This window comes from Emys orbicularis, chromosome 7, assembly GCF_028017835.1.
Source record: "Emys orbicularis isolate rEmyOrb1 chromosome 7, rEmyOrb1.hap1, whole genome shotgun sequence".
In the NCBI taxonomy this organism is placed as follows: domain Eukaryota; kingdom Metazoa; phylum Chordata; order Testudines; family Emydidae; genus Emys; species Emys orbicularis.
The window spans coordinates 106,940,996-106,960,319 of record NC_088689.1 but is presented as its reverse complement, the minus strand read 5'-3'; the positions used below and the strand labels follow the sequence as shown (position 1 = coordinate 106,960,319).

Here is a 19,324-nt window from a genome sequence, read left to right as displayed (position 1 = left end):
AATCTTGTGTATGTACCAACTTCCATCTACACACCACTGAAGAAATTTCAGTACAAGTATAATTTATATTGCTCTTATTGTATATTGTAATCTACATTAAGAATTTCAAGGAGCTCAGGATACAGATGTCAGTATGGGAAGTTTGTATCACTCTTTCCTCTAACATAGGTTCATGATAAACACCAGAATTTGGGTTGACACTGGAAGATGCTATTGGAGTGTAGTTCTGTAAGGTGCAGTTCCATTCATCATCTATATTGTTTTTGTATTGGTGCCCATCATTGTAGTAGCTGAGCACCTCGCAGGTTAGCAGATTGGCACAACAAGATCCCTAGAGAACTTCTGGTGTCTCTGGCTCTCTTACTTTTTCTTTGATCAAAGGAAGATCGTCTTGTAGTGAGAGAGATTGGTTGGGAGAAGTAGTTGTGTCACTCTGGTTACTTGGAAAAGCTTTTGTGAAAGAGGTAGATCTTGAAGTATGCCCTAAAGGTGCCAGACTCCACATTAGTTTTCTCTCTCCTGGGAATTTGTTCCCTAGCTGGATTCCCTCCTCTGAGAAACGCCTTGTTGCCTGCTCTCACATGATCATGGTTTGCAACCTGTATTGCCGAATATGAATGCAATAGTCTTGATAGACTGCACTGAAAGGATCGATTCCTTGAACTGGCAGCAGAAGTGAACTGGAAGCCAGTGGATCCTCCAGGCCTCTTAGCCAAATGTCTAGAAGATTACAGCTACAGAGGTTTGCTGAGTACTTTGCAACTCCTGTGGTAATGTATATTCCTATAATATGTGGAGTTTGCCATGCTTTTCAGCTAGTGCCACTATACTGTTATTTCAATTAAAAGCATAGCTAAGTTTATAACTAATATCTTATAGGAATAATTAGACAAAATTTAAACTGCTATTTAAGTGACAGAAAGCAGTGTAGAATTATTCTGTAGTGTATTCATGCAAAGTTTCTAGTTAAATTTCAGATTTGTTTGTTTACACTATGGATTTTGATAGTAAAGAAAATACAGAATAATAATGGCCTGAGTAATTTAATTCTAAATATCTGCCATTCAGACATCTCAAAGTGATTGTGACAGTTCCCATCAGGATGAGCCATGACTTTCTTACCTTGTAAACGAGTAGCTTCCTCTCTCTGCTGATCCTCACACTGCTGACATCGCAGCTGGAAACTGTCTTGAAGATTGACAATTTCTTTTTCGTATTCTGAGGCTTCTTTCCGCCAGCGTTCAAGTTCAGCCCGCACCTCCTGCAGCTCTTCTTGCAAAGCAGCAATATCAGTGTCTCGTTCTGATGCAGCTTTTTCTGCCCCTTGTTGAAGTAGCAGAATCTCATCTTGAGCACTTAGCAATTCATCTCGAGTGCTTGAAATTTCATTCTCCTTTTCCTCACGAAGATTCTCAATATCTTCCTGCAACCTATGCAGCTGGGCTAGAAAGGAATGTATACATGTACAGTATAGATTTTTCTAAGCTATATTTATTACATTTGAAGAAAACCTAAAGGGAAAAAACTCCTTCCTTAACCAACTGAAACTCAATGGAATTAAAAAACAAAAACGTGATTCAAATAGTTACATTAGCAAATATTATACTCTTAAAAAAGTACAAGTGGCGATTTATCTCTGTTAGCACTATATTCTAAGTAGATTAATAGTAACACCTCTAGCACCTCAGTTCCAGATTTAACTTCATAGTTGGGATTAAATTTTGGATGGGAATGGTTTCTCCGGTCCAGGATGGATTTTCTGGTCTAAGTAAGAATGAGTCAGAAATACCCCCGCTCCAACACCAGAATAGCCAATATCCCAGTGGCTAGGGTACTCACCTGTGAGATCCAGGTTCAAGTCCCTGGTCTGCCATTGTCTACATCCCTAACCATCAGGCTATTTGTTATTTAGGGTTGGTCTCTCCCAATCTCTCCCGTTGGAGCTGTTACACTCTGTAAAAATATTCAGTGAAGTAGGGACTCAAACCTGGGTCTTCTATATCCCAAGTGAATGCCCCGACCACCAGGCTATTGGCTATTCTGGGATCTCTCTCTGGTTTTCCATGAAAACCTTTTTGATAAATTTAGCATAAAAAACTTTTTAATTTTTATTCCCCCATCAAACCTGGCAAAGGACCAATAAATATTCCTTCAGTATGGAATATTTTTTCTTGAAAAATTTTGAATTTTAGTGCAGTCTCAGTTATTAATGAATAAAAAGGTCTCGGAATCCTTTGGGCTGGGGTCAAATATGGGAAGATTCATATCCAGAGAATATTTTTTCAGAAAGCTATTAGCATTTGAAAAATATGGTCATGTTGTAGGGTAATCTTCATTGTAACAATAGCTGCCAGGCAGTGTTAGAAAGGTTTCTGAAACATTGGGTGTAATTTGGAGAGCTATCAAACGAAGTTTCCATGACACCTTTTCTTATTTAGGCAACACACAAAAACCATTACCTCATCTGATCTGAATCCTTTAATTGTACAATGACTAATTTCATGGGCCCTTACAGTCTCCCTACTCTTCCTATCCATGGATGGAGGGAGAACTACTCTTGTGGAGGTAGGGATTCAGCTGCTTCTGTGGCACTACCCCTTCCCATCCCCCACTCTTCTCTGGACATCACAGATGCGGGTCAAGGAAGAGTGGTGGGACAGAGGTGTGATGAGTCTGACCACTGTCCACTCTCCTAACCCCATACAGATCTCCTAGAAAATATACTAGAACATCTTCCAGGAGTCCTTGGGGACAGTGAAACCAGAGAGTTCACTGTAAAGCATAACCGGCAAGGAGCTAGGAAGATAGCAGAAGAAAAGAGTTAGAGCAGAGACACAGGGCCTCAGTGTGGGTCTGCCAGGTTTGTGGACAGGCTCTGTGGCTTATTTTTTGCCAGTGGCAAACCTTCCCCACTCTACAAAATAATAGTAAAGAAACAACTTGAAGGATCCTTGAGATTTCTCCTCCTCCAGAATCAGATTTCCCGCTTTTGCTACTGCTTTGTTTGGTTGGAGACAGTTTTCGGCTAGATTGTTAACAGAGCAGCCAGCTTAAATCAGATTATTCCTCAGATTTTTCTGCAGGAGGACATTATCCTGGGAAAGGCCTACATATTTTTGCTGGAAGGCATATGCAGTACTCTATACACTTTTCAGTGTGAGTGGTATATTACTGAAATTATCACCTGTAAACTCATTTGCTGTAGCTATTTTTCTTCTCATAGAAGTTGTTCTTCCTTAGTTTGGTGATGGTTGCTTCCAGATCCACAAGTGTGAATGCAAGAGTGATGTAAGCATTGGATTCCATTTTGCTTTATCTGTTTTGGGCTGGAAAACTCATGGTTTGCTTATTTACCTCAGGTGGAAACAGCTAGTAATGCCATTCCTTCATAAAAGTATAGGTAGTGGTTCCACTAAAATTTTTATTATTTCAGATTCTGAATTTGGAAGTTACTTTGGAATGGACAGAAGAATTTATTTAGGGAAGTTTTACCAATAAGGAAAGAAGCTGACCAGGGCATAAAACCTAAATCACTAAGAATTGAGCATGCCTGTCAAGTTCAGAATGCCTGTCAAAAGACAATGTAAGGTAGCACAGCAGGCCTTTTTGGAGAATCTAAAGGTGAAAGGGAGAGAGAAAAAATGTACACTAGAGATTATTTCCTGCTAAAACCTAGAAAATACAATGAATCAGAAGTGTATGAATCATTGAGAAGCATAAATCGACACAGTTCAACTCTCAACAAGAGAAATTAGACTAAGATTCATAGATAATTATTTCCTTTTATAAAAGTTACCCAATGCCACCAAAAGTGACTGAAGTATTTTCTTTTATGCCTGAGGTATAAAGAATGAAGAGAAAAATCAATTATTTCATACCTTGCAGAAACTGTATTTGCTTGGTGGACTCCTCAACCTGCAGCCGGTATGCTTTTCTCTCTTCTTCCAGTAGTGCTAGAAATGAAAGTGGAAATGTGCCTGAAGTTGTAATTAGTTAAAAAATTTAAAAAAATGTTCAGCTGTATAGTTTAATAATTTAAAAGTTAATCTCAAAGTCAAATTATTTTCCCAAAAATGGAGTTTGAAAGATTAAGATAATCAGATTATTTCAACAAATCATCAAAGCTAATACATTTGTAAGTAGTTTAATAAAAAGTTAATACTTGTAAATGATTTTTGGTAGTAGTATAATTAATTTAGGTTGTAAACAATTAATATTGCCAGTCGTTTTGTCTTGGAAATGCAACTGTATTGTGTGTCGGGGGGAGCATATAGAAAGAAATTTGTAGAGATTTCCCAAAAGAATGTTGACTACAATGAATTTGAGCTACATTACATAGTTTTCTGCAAAAGCAAACCAACACTTTTGTTATTTGCACTGATACGATTATAACAGGATGTATGGATGGGGAGTCTAAAAAATGATCTAGCTATCACTGAACTCATTTAACTACCTTTATTATCCAGTTAAAATAGATGAAATCAATGAATACACACAGATAAATAAATTTTGCATTTCATTAACTCACTTAAAAGGTGTGGTACTGCTCAAAGGAGACTGTCATGCCAATTTAGGCCCAAAATTTGGGTTTTGTATAAAAGATTACTTACAAGCTAGAGACACTGGCAGGTTAAAGATACCTTTTTCTACATATGGGCAGTAAAACAAAATATTTACTGTATTAGACAAAATTGGTTTAAGCATCCCCTTTTAAGATTAACTGATATATTTACTTAAGGACAATTACTCGGATTTGCACTTAAATTTGATTCTGCAGGACAGTCATTCAAATTTTGTTTATCTCTGTCTCACCTTGAAGTTCAAAGCATTTTTGTTTACTTGTTCTAGCTAGCTCTTGGGCTTCAATCAGCTCCTTGTGCAGCTGCTGAATTTCTTGTTTAGTCTCTGTTTCTGATTGTGCACCCTGCAATTCATCTGATAAAAGAACATTTTTATTTTAAAGCATAAGTTTTCATAGCAACTTTATTTGTACTGCCACATAAATACAGGCAATGTTTTTGGCTTCAATCATGCAACGTTAGCCACAATAGTTACCACTGGGTTAGGTAGAAGTTAGCAAAAAAACAACAACATAAATTTATTTAGCAGTTTGTTTTAATCTTGAGGGAAATGAAAGTAAAACAATCATAGTTAAATCCAACATGCAAAAAACATAACATATACAAGGAATCCCAGTTTACATAACACTCAGTGAATTTAAACTTTTTTTTTTTAAATATTGCATAGAATTGGCATATCTCAGGATTAAATCCATGAAGCCTTAATGTGGCTGATATTTCATTATAAATGTTCTTTTTGTGCATGTAAAGTAATTTATGAAGTATAAAGAATGTACACTGTTTCTTTGAAAGTCAACTTCACAAGTTGCTAGGAAAAAGAATTCAGTATGTCATTTCAGCAATGATAAAACTATATAAAACACAACATTATTTATAATGCCATACCTGAGCTAACGTTTTTGAACTTGGGTGTCTAAAAGTAGGCACCTACATGAAAGCACCCCGATTTTACAGAAGCACTGAGCAAGCCATTTGAAGTCAACATGAAAAGCAGATGTTAGGCCCAACTGAAAGTCAAGCCAAGTTTTGGCCTAAAAAAACCCTAGCTTCACTGTGCTATTACTCTGAAAATATTAAAAGTTCCTTTAATCTCAGATCATGGCTAAGGATGTATTTTTAGCTCAAATAATGGTAAGTATCTGCATTACAATACATAAAACTTTTCAAATCTGTTCTTCCCCATCTCAAAGTTTTTGTATTATTTATAAAATTGCACAAACAAAAGACCTCAGGGAATAAAAAGAAATCATCTGTGCCAATGGACTAGAAATATTCATATTTGTCTGAAATAAATACAAAATACTTTTTCAACTTAAATTTATTGAATACTCAAATAGCAGAAAGGAGAAATATAATATAATGTTTAAAAACCTTAACTAATAACAGCATATCATTCCCATTGTCTATTAATAACTGAGTACCAGTAGTATGACTTGGCAGACTAGAGGAGAAAGAAACAGTTCTAGCTCCAAGGAATTTTCAATCTTATGATGTGATCCTTGAAACTCTTATGTATTTAACATTTCTCATGTAAGTGTTATTCACATAAGGGTTTGTAGAATCAGGCCCTTATAGGGAAACAGACAATAATATCAAACTACATATATTACATCAATGGAAGGTAGAAACTTCAAGGAATTCAAGTCAATTGTCTGGTTGCAGAAAAATAGGGAGAACAAGACAGTCCAGCTATCAGACATGAGAAACAAAAGAAGCATGTATTACATAGCTTATGGTTAATAAACTGACAATCCCAAAATCCATACAGAACTAAAATTAATTTATATTGTGCAGAAGAAAAACCCTAGTCAAGACCCAGAGATACTTTTGCTGGAGAGTCCAGACAAACTACTAATGATTGTTCATTATTAAGTTTTACTTTTGCTATATATTGTTTATACTTGTTTGTTTATTTATTTAGCTTTATATTAGATCAAGGAAATAACTGTTCTAGTTAGTTCCTTGTCTTAATTATTTTTCTTAAATAAGCTAGTTATCATTTCACCATACCACCACAAAGTACTTATCATATCACATCTCTCCAGAAAAATATCTTGTGCTTGTCTTATTCGTGCAGTAATAAACTCCATGTCTTGGACCTCTTGCAATTTCTTTAACCACATATTAATGGATTTTCCCCTTGAACGCCAAAGTAGCGTTATACATTTCCATGCTGTGGTAGTTAACATCCTGAACATGGATCTTTCTTTGTGGCTGACCACTGTTGCAGGTGTCTCCCCTAAAATATAACAAATTGGATTTTTGTCAAACTGAATATTAATATATATTTCATGTTGCGTGTGTCCACAAGTTTGTGTCTTATTATATCCTCAAAATATAGGAAAGGTGTCCATTACAACATCTCCAGCAGAGATGAGAAATGTAACAGAATAGCTTTTTGATCATTACAAGGGTATAAAAATTAAGTCCTACAATTAATTTCCACAGCAATCGCCTTGTGGATGGGGAAGTAATGATGCCACAGCTTCTTTAAAAAACAATTTTAGCTTTTAGATTTTTACATACTGGGATTATAAAAAAGGACAAAATAGGAAAACTGAAAAAATTGAACAAAATATTTTCTTCTATGGTCAACCGGAGTTTCTAACCACAGTTTTTCTTTATTACAGAGGCATCGTTCTCAGTCTCCCAGAGATAAATGCTTGTGTAGTTGGACATTTTGTCCTGCCTAGATTGTCAACCTTTTCATTCATGTACTGAAAACAAGTTGTGTTCAAGTCAGGTATGGTAAAGAAGTAGTGCCCCACCCATAGATAGAGTAGAAATCTCAGCTAAGATCTCTGGTGGACAGCTTCTCTCCCATCAACTGTAGATTCCATTTAACAGTAACACTGTTCCTTAGGAGCTGGAAAACTATTCAAGTTATCAGACAGGCCCACAGAGTGGGAGAAGGCAATAGCCATACTTTTGTTTTTTTTCCCTCTCCCCCACCCTCCTCGGACCAAACGGATATTTATTTATACAAAATGGAACAACTCAAACAGGAGAGATTGATCCTGAGCAGAGGCTTGAACTCAGATCTCTCTCCTGTTTGAGCTGTTTCACTTTGTATAAATAAATATTAATTGGGTCAGAGAGAGAAATTGACTCTACAGCCCAGTGACTAGGGGCACTCACCTGGAATGTGGGACACCTGGGTTCAAGTACCTGCTCCAAATCAGGTAGAACAAGGACTTGAGCCTAACTCTCCCACATTCCAAATGACTGCCCTAGTTTCCAGGCTCTTCAGGGGGTCAAGTTGCTCTTATTTTGACCAGAAATTCCATCCAGAACCTGAGAAACCTCTCTTGACATAGTTTCCTTGAGCCCAGTAGGTCTCAAACAGTTCCAGTTTTTATGAATCAATATTTTCCAACAAAGAAAATTTTATCAAAAAGTTATCAACCAGCTCTACATAGTAATCAAAGATTACTGAACTGTGTGGCAGTTAGTTTGTAAATGTATAATTTTGCAAATTGTTCTTCAGAACAACTTTAATCAGAATTGGAACACACAGTTTACTTGCTCTTTCCCTTGCTTGTTGCAATTTTGCATGCAATTCTAATATGGCTGGGCTTAATGTTTTGGCCATTATAGCTTTAATTAAGGGTTTCCATTAAAATTTGTGGAATGTATATTTCCACATCTAGAATAGCATAAGACATTTTCTAAAGTCTAAACGGGACTAGAGTATCCCAAAATAAATATTGTACAATTTTCCCTCTAATTGCCACACAAAGATTTGCAAAAGGAATTCATGTAAACTTATCAGTGATATGAGAGTTATAAACAGTATTTGAAGACTGCTTAGTGGTAAACTACTTCAATCTTTAAGAGTTAATCTTTCACGTGGGAAGAAAGTGAAAGGAAAAACAAAATATTTTAGAATATTTATCTAGACTTAAGTTTCTTCATCAAAACAATATTTCTTGATCTCACAAATAGTTGTGACCTATAACAGAATTAATAAGGCAAAGATAAAAATAGGACAAACCCTCCTCCCAAAAGCAGACACTGACACAAAGTGAAGTGTGATAGGGAAAGAAAGGGCATCAAATTTTCTAATTTATATAGACACATCTCTTTGAGAGTGGCAAGGATGAGAGTTCTGAAAAGTGAGAAATAAGCAGTTTTTTCCAAAACATTCCCTTAACCATTCATATATCAGCAAATCCAAAAGGAAGTATAAATCACCATCATAAGTGTAGAAGGCATTCAACTTCCAAAACATCTAGAGGAAGAAGACAAACTACACTCCTAAGTATTAGAAAGCCTTCAATTGATATAAGGCAGGCTAACTTGCTATATACTGAAACCAGAAAAAGGTGCAAAGGGCAACATTCAAAATAGCTTCAAGACAAGTGCCTGAGATTATCTGTATCTAAGATAATCAGAACGCCAGGGGCACAGAAGTTAGTGCTGGCTCCAATATATCTGCCAACCCTTAAAGCCTGTGCCTCACATCAAAGTATCAGTGCACTGAAAGAATAAGTTAATCACTCCCTTAAATATGAAGGACGACTTCTATTTTTGTCTCCATGGATAGTGTTAGAACTGCTGTGTAAAAGTTAGTATAATTTGTTCCCCCACCAATCTGGTTCAAAGCAAGAAGTCTGAACATGGATATTCTTCTTAAGGCTGTGAGCCATGTCACAAACATGTGAGGCATATCCTATGATGGTCTGTGAGGGACAACTTGTGGAAACATTTTCCACACAACTGAAATTATCTTTCTAATGTCAGAATCTGCCATCAAATAAATTTTAAGGCCCTAGAAGATCAGTACAGGAAAAATAAAACCCAGATCAGACCAACACTTCCAAATCTGAGGGCAGGCAGGAAAAAAAAGGCACCAAGAGAACTCCACCTATATGGTTGTCTTTACAGAAGTGGTCTTACTGTACATATATAAACACAGAACCCTGGCTAGGCTCTGCCTTTTAGTTGTCCCATATCCATGTGCATCCATAAGAGTCAGAATCTGTGGAAGCAATTTCATGAAGTAAGACATTTGCACAGCTCTCATATTTGAGGCACCTAGCTCACGTCCAGGGCTCTTGAAGAACCCTATCCAATAGCGAGCCTCCCTTTGGGGAAAAACATTGTTCTACTGAAATCAAATAAATTAGATTAAACACATAAGTTTTTGTCAAATTCCTGAAACACTGAGTATGCAAACTGTATTAAGTAACAACTGAATGCATCATTTGTAATCTAAAGAAACATTAGGAAGTTGATAAGAAATATTAGTGCTAGCTGCCTTGATTGTTTCCTGGTGCTGTATTTGTTGGACAGAGACACCTATTTTTAATTCTTCAACTTTTCTTTGTAATTATCAGCTACTGAGAGACTTAGCCTGTCTTTAAAAGGCAAATTTCAAGAAACCTCTATTAGTGGCTGATAAATACATTACCTCATCAACAAAACAAAGTCTAGCAAATGCACAAAGTATTATGGATTTTTTCCCCCACACTTCGGCTTGTATAAAGTAGAAGCAGTGTTAATAAATTTGAAGTTTAATGATAGAAAACATACATGGAAACATACATACAAACAAACATACATATACAAACATACATACAAACAAACATACATACAAAATGAAACGTATCACCATCCTCTTGTTCCATGAATTACAGTAACTTCCTAAGTTGTTTTCTACATTCCGGTAAATAATTGAACAAACTGAAACACTAGTTTTCCATCTGACACTTCTGCATTTCCCTAGAAGCCCCAGGAATAGCTTCTAGTTCAGAAAAACGTTTGTCTTCCCATGGCTCTACTAATGCATAGCTAAGCCAACTGAGTCCTACTCTAACAAGTAAGACCCTCTTTAGTAGGGAGGGAAGCGAGATGCCTAATGCAGCATTCTGAAAAGTTTGTTGAATAAAATTGCTGGCTTACAGGCTTTGTGTGAAATTATTACAATAGAAGTTAATGATTTATTGCTGAAGATCTTTAAAAGATATTTCATAATAATGGACTGTAAGGAGCAATAAACAATTTCAGCATGCAAATGAATGAGGTTGGTCAGCTTCTAAAGTAATTTATTAAATGTGTAATTCAACAGCAGTATTATTTCTCTTGTATGGCAAGACAAAATACTAAAATGTAAAAAACGAAATTACTTTCCTGCTTGAAATAATTTGGAAGTTCAGTACTGATGACTACTTGGATTTTCAATTGTGGAAAGGTTGTTATAGCACATATAAATAATTCACAGGTGTGAATAATTATACCTGCTTGAAGGAGTGGCCTAAGTAAAGTAATGTGACTGATTTGGTATCTCTAGTTTTAGTGCTGTTTGAGAGAACTAATGTTTGATTTTGCTGGGATCTGATTGGCCAAAATCTTCTCTTCTCACATGACATAAGCAGATATAGGGTAGCTAAAGCATTCATGAATAAATCAATAGGAACCCACTTGCATATTATAGGAAAGGGAACTAGATGGTCTGCCAGCTCTTTTCCACCATTACTTTTTTTCCCCACCAAAAACATGATTAAAATCATGTTGACTTCCAGAACTGCTCTTAAAAAAAATAAACTGTTTTAGAATGGTAAAAGTAATACTTCTGTAATAAGGTATTTTTTGCCTACAGTACAGCATGCATATCTTACAAGGCAGACAAACTGATTTTTAAATAAGTGAATTCTTTCGCAGTCTGATACCCAGTTTTACAAATTTCATCCTTGAACTCATTTACATAGTTGAATTATAATACATTAAATACAGAGGGATTAATGAATTATATGGCAACATTAGAAATCAGTTCCTGGTTGAAATAAATTATATTTGAAATGTGGGTGAACAGGGATTTGCTATTGTACTACATGACATATTGCAAATTATTTCTTGGCTTTCTGTCCTGCATAAGAAGAACTGCAGACAAACACATTCTGAAGTATACACACATATTTTGTACTTCAAGGTTTGTCTACTTCAACAACATATTATGATAAAATTCACAACCAGTAATATTCATATAGCTTTTCTTCGAAAGAAGCAACACATTCCACATATTGAAATTTACTACTAAAAATATTAAAGTAATTATGTTAACTTATGGAACATGACAGTATTAAATTTTATCTATTGGCAGATTAAGTCAGTGCATACATCTACATTCCCATTAATGGCATTAATTACAGTTACCAAACCAAACTTATTGATATGTCCTCGACTTTTCAAACACTTGAATTCTTAAACTGTTTCACCAGACTCTAATCTGCCAAAATAAGCTATACTCCATGTATTTTTGTTGGTTAGCTATATCACTGAACATTTTGTAATTGCTCTGAAGTACTTCAGATATAAAAATCTCATCTTTTCCAGTAAAAATTTGGGAAAATATATACAACCGAGGAAGTGATCTTATGTTAGCCTTTCAGGTTTCTGTATGGTTTCCAAGTTTTTTGAGCAAACAAAAAGTTAGTAGTGTTCCTTTCATTTGTAACCCAACATAAGAACTGTGTCATTGCTGACCATAAAAGAAAAAAGTCAATAATTACAGAAGTGAAGCAAAAGTTTACCTTTCAACATGCTAAATATAATGGTATATTAATATTTTATCACTTGTATTTAAACTATTTTTCATGTGATCAATTTGAAAAAATTAATTTGCTGAACATGGCAAGTTTCCAGTTAAACAGTAAATACATTTTTAGGTCTGACTGCAGTATGAAGGTCTCCTACAGAAGAATCTGATTTTCTAATTTCAATGTCCAAAGCTAATATATCCAACATAGGCTGTTTTGTTTAGCAAAACCTGAAAAATCTAACATAACATCTATGATAAACCATAAATACATTCATAATTGAAGATTTAACAGATCTTTAAATATAAATAATACCAAATTACAAACTAAGGAGTCTTTTTCATCACTGATGGAAACAATTTACACAGATAGCAGCCATTTTAAGCATTATTGGGTAACAATGACCAGAAGAGATACACTGATTAACAACCGAGAAACAGAACATGAAGAGAAACTATTATTTTCTTGACTTGTGCTTTAAGTTACACATGAAGATTTATTTTAGCAGCACTGGTGTGAACTGGGGGGAAAAAAAAGAGTACTCTAATTTTAAATTGTCACTTATCTCTACACTAACACTTGGCTACATTATTTTATTTCAGATGAATGAATCACGATTTCTTTTCAAACATACTTCCTTAATAAAGTAATTTAAATATTTAAACTTGAGCACCTCTCACTTAGCTACAAATATTCATCTGACAGAAATACAGAGTCCTAGAATAAAACACGCATGTATTATTCAGAATTTGGATCTGTCACACTACATCTTAAAGTTAAAAAATATGTACATTTGTTTACCTTTTAAAAGAGATACTTTAGCAATAGGTTCATTTAGCTCTTGTTCATCCATTTGGGCATCTAAAACAAACAAGTTAAATTGCTTTAAAACAGTGGGTAGACTAGAGTCAAGTTCTACAAACAGATCAGAGAAATCTTTACTGTCCTCACTCTCCCCCATCCCCAACCTGGTTACAAGGTAGCAAAATACTATATCTCATGTTGTTCTTTAATTACACTTTATTTGGCTGAGCTAAATATGAAATGTAGCTTATGTTCTAGATTCTAATAGCAAACCTTAACATACTTACGAACACCAAAGCCATTTTGCAGAAATTTACACCCAAATTTACCTGTAGTGTCGTCACTGCTTTTCTCCTTGCTTGGACTAAGAGTATCTGACAAATCAGATTCTTTTGCTCTTGCTTGGTTTTCTGTAAGAGAGAAGGAGAACCTCAATTAAAATGTGTGTGTGTTTCCTATGGCTTTTCCTCCCCCCTTAGTATAAATTCTAGATCTACTGCTAGATGCTGCTTAAAGTGCAGAACTGAAGAGAACTGTTACACTTGTGCTTTAATAAAAGCCAGTGTTTTTCTTGAGTCTTTAAAATCCCACTCCAAAATGAATTAAATGGCCGTAGGATCAAATATTTAATGTTACAGTCTAACATGAGATGGTAACTGCCTCATAGATAGCTTCGGCTTTTGTTTAAAGCTGTACTCTTGCCAGTTGGAACCCAGTGTAAAAGCTGGTTGTTTTGTTCAGTCTTTCCGGGAACAAATCAGAAAAAACAGCAGCAACATTTCCAGAACAATACAGATATTGTATCATGATGGAAAGAAAATGCTGCTGAGAACAAAACTTGATTTTGCAGTGTTTTGAATAAGTAAAACAGCAATAGATGCCTATGTGCATTGTGTTGTAATATAAATTTGAAATAAACTATGAATAAAGATTAATCTTAGTAATGCGAATCATCAGTATTTTAACTAGTTTTTTAAAAATAGTTTTAAGTTTAGGTTATGTTAATAGGAAATGGTCTACATGCTTGCACAAAAGCACCTCTGAAAGGGCTTATGGATCAGCCGCCTTCTATATTCTGTCCACTAAATAGTTACACGAAGTTTAGTGGAACCCTGAAAGCAGTTTTTTGGCTAGGTCTAGAGGCCTCACAAGGAGAGAAAACGGGAAGGGAAGTGGACTTCATTATACTAATTCATCCTTTTCCCATGCAACAGTCCGCTTGACTCAACAAGGCCAAAGACTCACTTTATGTGCCTGTAATAGCTTAATTTTATTTCTGAACTTCAATTTAGCTCAGATGGATGCACACAGACACAATGGCGGTGAACCAAAAGACAAGAATTATGAATCATGCCCTCATCATCAAGGCTTGAGGACACATATAATAAAGTATTCTTGGCTCATTGCACTCTGGCTTGTTCGGATAGCACTGTTGTCTACCCACAAATTGGTGGACCCTTCTCCTCGGGCACAAGTGCCAGGTAATGAGGGATTTTGATAGATAGCTATTATAATGCTCCCAGTATAGAGTCTTTCCTTCCATATCAGCATGAAGCACTGTCATCACAAATCCTGTCTTCACCTGCTGATATTTAATGTACATGCCAAAAAAAAAAAAAAAAAAAAGCATCTGGCAGAAGAGGGAAGAAAGGACATGCAGTTATAGACAAATAAGTGCATGGGAAACCTATCAGAATTGGCATATCAAATTATGTAAAAGAAAGTTATCAGACATTGTGAACTTGCTATTTCTTGTCAGACAATGACTCCGTGGAACTGAAAAGCAAAAACAAATTCAGCAGAAACTAATGCCCTTGTTCTGGGAAACAGACAAGCGGTAAGACACAGATAGATTAACAGAATACACTTTTCCCTTTCATACAGGACAAGGATAAAAAGATTGTACCAGGTCATTATGTCAGAGGAACATCCAGATGTGTGAGTCACAACAGAAGGTAAACAACAAACAAGGTACCTCATTTTTGTTAACAGATGTTAGTCAAGAAAGAAGGTGGTAGCCATCAACATATGCCTTCCCCTAAGACTAATGGTTCATGAATTCTGGCAGCTATTTCCTTGCTCTGCTTCACACTTACCATGGACAAGTTGCTTAACCTCAGCGTCTAACTTTCCCTGTCTGTAAAGTGAAAGAAGTACTTCCCTGCCTTACAGGGGTAAGAGGTTTCATTCAGTAATGTTTTTAAAGCACTTTATGGTACTTGGATAGAAGGCACATAGTAACTACCAAATAATTATAATCCAGTCCATAAAATTGCCTTTGGAGCTCTGACAAGCATTAACCAAAATAACATATTTGCTTTAAAACCTAGGTGGCCAGACTAGCACTGTCAAATTTAGGCTCTAAAAGTTTCTCCCATGTTGTTTATGTCAGTGGCTATTCCAGAAATGTTAAGATGTGCAAGTTTTACATCAGGTAACTCCATTTCCATATATATATGCATATAAGGAAGTGTTAATATTTGCTCTATGCAAAATAGGATAAAAGGTACAAGTTCTAGACCCTGGATTCCATCACACACACAGGATCCATAATCAGGGTTAGACTTTACTGGATCTTAGGAGACACCGTGCGCAGGCTCTGCATCTGAAATGGCAGAAGTCAAAGTGACTAAGGACTTGCCTAGATGGTGAATTATTGCGCAACAAGCCAGGATGTGAATCTACCACACACCAGATTGCTGCTCAGTAACTCAGTGAAAGTCCTGGAGTGTGAATTAGCATACTGCAGCTTGAAAACACAGAATGCTCAACTGCTCCAGGACTTTCACTGCACGTCCATGCAGCAAATTACTGAGTGGCAAGCTGGTATGCTACTGAGTCACACCCTGGCTCATCTACATGATGAGTTACTGTGTGGCAAGCCCCAAGTAGCTTGGTAGGTTGAGGAACTAGATTTCTATTCTGGAAACCAGAATTCAACAAGTACAAATGACTTTGGTGGCCTCATCCTACTTTCTTATGGACATTTGCCTGGGTCTAATGCCACAATGTTCAGGTAGTTTTTTGGTCATCCTTGGTTAAGAAGCCAAACAAATATTAAAAATAATAGGGGTATTTTCAGGAGGAGCAGTGGCAGACTTAAGAACAGAAATTAATTCAGTAGTCCGAATCTGATCTCAGTTACTCAGAGTTTACCCCAATGTAACTGCAATCAAAGTCTGGCCCAGTAGCTAACTGTACAACTATTTAGTGTCGTCCCCTACTTCCATGAATACTAAGCTCACTTTTTCAAAATCTGCAGGTATTGCACTTTAATGAAAAATTTGACTAATTTTTATATTCCACAATTTGGTAACACAGCTCTTTCCTGGGATTTTTCTTTCATTTCAATCTTTTCACACTTTCAATAGTGAAAGTGAGTTACTTTAATGCATGAGATAATAAAATAAAGTCTATTTTAAAATTTGTTGACACCATACTTATTACAGTATTAATAAACACTAAAAATAGCTCATCATTTTGCAAGATAATACTGGCATGCAAGTGTTAAATTACAGTTAGGCTTATTGTATGCATTCTTTTGCCAAACATGGCATGTTGTCTGGAGTTTATACAAGCTTGGTAACAAGCTAAAATGGAATTGCACTGAGAAGATGAAGTAATTCTAAAAACAAAGCTGGAATCCGGAATGACCAAAATATGTTTAAATGTAACACTATCTATGCTGATAGATGGGCAGAAATCAATACTCTGATATATTAAGAAACATTCATGAAAAGGATGAAAAAATTGTTAAATGTCAGCACTTTACCATTATATCCACTGAACAAATAAAATATTAAAATGTTAATATTGTGCTCAATGTGGGGACTATCATAAATTACTAACATCTGTAGCACTCCTGATTTTGGCTCTGCAACATGAGGCTCATTAATATTAAGGAACTTAAGTTGCCCATAAATAAATATTTGTATTTTAGTTTTCCTTATAAAAAGATCATGAAACAAGAAAGTGACAAACTTTAAAGGGTCGCACATTTATGTTTTATCTTTAAAAAAGCAGGTTTATAAGATTAGGGTTCATTTTAACACTGTTTGGATATTTCTAGATTATTTACAAAAACCCACACCTTTTTCCTCTTAGCTGTTAACTAAGACTAACTAATATTTTCTGGTTCTGCTCAGTGAAAAAACTCAGTCTGAAATTTATTTAGTAGTGAGAGATTTTAAACAAGCTTGCAAAAAATTCCTTTTTAAAAAAACCTTTGGATGAGAAATACACAGGTGAGAAGTCAGTCAAGACTAGTCTTCCACACCCCCCCATCCCTCAAAGTAGTTTCCTTATGATTTCCCCCATAAAATAGTTATATAGTGATGTATCAATGGACACAAACTATATTTACTCTCTTTGTGGACTTGTTAAAAAATTACCTTATATTTAACAAAAAAATTACTAAGTTATTGGTTTAAATCAGAAACTTTTATTTTAAACACACCCACTAATAAAACATGTTTCAAAAAGAGTTATATAAATTAGAAATCTAACCTCTCAAAAGCTTTGTTTCTTCCACTTTGGTTAGATGTCCTTCGTCTATGAACTTGTCTGCCAAACAAAATAAACGTTACTATCCAAGTCCAAATTCAGCAAGCATTTCCCTGTGCACGTCTATGTCATCCACATTCCATGACCAAATTTAAAGAGGACGGTATTACTCCATACCCCTGCTTAAACAAAAATTTGATTCTGGCATGGGAAATTAAGCAGATTATCATCCAGTTAACTATAACTTTGCTATAATGCAAAGCATAATGAATACAGCAGAAATTATGTTAAGTATTTTACTATTTAATAATATCCATTCTTAAATACTTCAGCTAATTAATAAAGGATTAATTTTACTTTGTAAAGTTATTCTAAAGGTTTTTTATATACGACTGAAAAGTCAAACTGAGAACAATTAGCATTTACCAGCTTCTTAGAAAAACTAGATTTATCAGAAAGTGGAGTTTCTGAATTTAGAGCCTCCCTAGATCTCCACTTCTAGTTCTGTGACCAGGTGCCCACATAGATGGCCATGAGAAAAGCCATTTTACACAAAAAGGAGTGGGATGATAAGCATGTATTCAAATGGGCTTGGACAGCGGGCATTTAGCACAAGGTTTTGCCTCCAAGGGTAACAGACTTAGCAGTGAGGCATAAATAAGAAAGTGCCTTAGGGAACCTGTTATGGAAGACCCCAATGGGAACTGTCCTCGCTTTCCCAGAAATTAAGGATATCTTAATACAGTAATGGGCAGTAAAAAAAAAAAAAAAAAAGGCACAATTAATATGAGAGATGCTAATAGCAAGGTCCCTAACCAATTTAAGGAATCTTCAGCTCTTCTCCCCTTTCTCATTACAGGAAGATCTGCTTGTGTTTTTGTGTTGTTGTGTTTTTTTTTTTGGAGCAGGAAAGATATAGTTTCTTGTTTTTGTTTTAAAGTGGGAGCAATAGTTGTAGTGATTGTTCTGAATATAATAAAAATGCTTAATCAAAAAGATGGGCACCCAAAGTCTGAGGTAATCCTGCTCCAGATATGAAGCAACAGTAAAATGCCTCCCCAGTGCTGAACATGCTAAGGAGAGAAGAGTGGTTAGAGTTGGTTACCTTTAGTTTTTCTCTGGCTGTAAGAAGCTTTGGATTTAAATCCCTGCCTGCAAAAGCAATGCTGAAGTTTGTTCTTGGTCTGTACTTTCACTAAAGATTGACCCATGAAAAAGATGGATGAGGAATAAAGTAAAACATGCATCTCCTGTACGAAGCCAGAGTGGGGAGGTAGTTTTTTTTCTCCAAGACCTCCTTTCAAGATTAAGTCCCCAGTATGCCTCTGAACATAAAGGGAGAGTAAAGAGAAAGACTGGAGGAGCTATCTACACCCTAGAACAGACTAAGATCTTCAAGCTAGGCTGCAAGTAGCCAAGATATTGCCCCCTAACAGGATGGAATCTTGAGCCACATTGTTGAATACATTCACAGTGAGGAAGTGCTTTGAGAGGTTGCTGAAGCACAGGATAGTCACCCTATTCACAACTGGTTTCCTCCCCCACCAATCATTCAGACCGAGCTACAGCAGTTGTATGAAGCCATGGCGGGTGTGTGTGTGTGTGTGTGTGTGTGTGTGTGTGTGTGTGTGTGTGTGTGTGTGTGTGTGTGTGTGTGTGTGTGTGTGTGTGTGTGTGTGTGTGTGTGTGTGTGTGTGTGTGTGTGTGTGTGTAATAATAATAATAATATAATATATGGAGATATACCTATCTCATAGAACTGAAAGGGACCAAGTACTGATTTTGCCCCAGATCCCTAAGTGGCCCCCTCAAGCATTGAACTCACAACCCTGGGTTTAGCAGGCCAATGCTCAAACCACTGAGTTATCCCTCCCCCCCAAAGGAGGGGGGGGCACAATG

General features: G+C 35.9%; 1 protein-coding gene across 1 annotated transcript in view; it reads right to left on the bottom strand.

The window, feature by feature from the left end:
- SLMAP (sarcolemma associated protein) overlaps nucleotides 1-19,324 on the bottom strand; it is a 166,437-nt gene that overhangs the window by 17,485 nt on the left and 129,628 nt on the right. The window contains exons 14-19 of the mRNA XM_065407127.1: nucleotides 17,429-17,485; nucleotides 13,252-13,332; nucleotides 12,920-12,979; nucleotides 4,813-4,935; nucleotides 3,879-3,953; nucleotides 1,123-1,443 (exon numbers count right to left, since the gene is read on the bottom strand). Of these exons, the coding sequence (XP_065263199.1) occupies nucleotides 1,123-1,443; nucleotides 3,879-3,953; nucleotides 4,813-4,935; nucleotides 12,920-12,979; nucleotides 13,252-13,332; nucleotides 17,429-17,485 (717 nt within the window). The remainder of the gene's footprint in view (nucleotides 1-1,122; nucleotides 1,444-3,878; nucleotides 3,954-4,812; nucleotides 4,936-12,919; nucleotides 12,980-13,251; nucleotides 13,333-17,428; nucleotides 17,486-19,324) is intronic.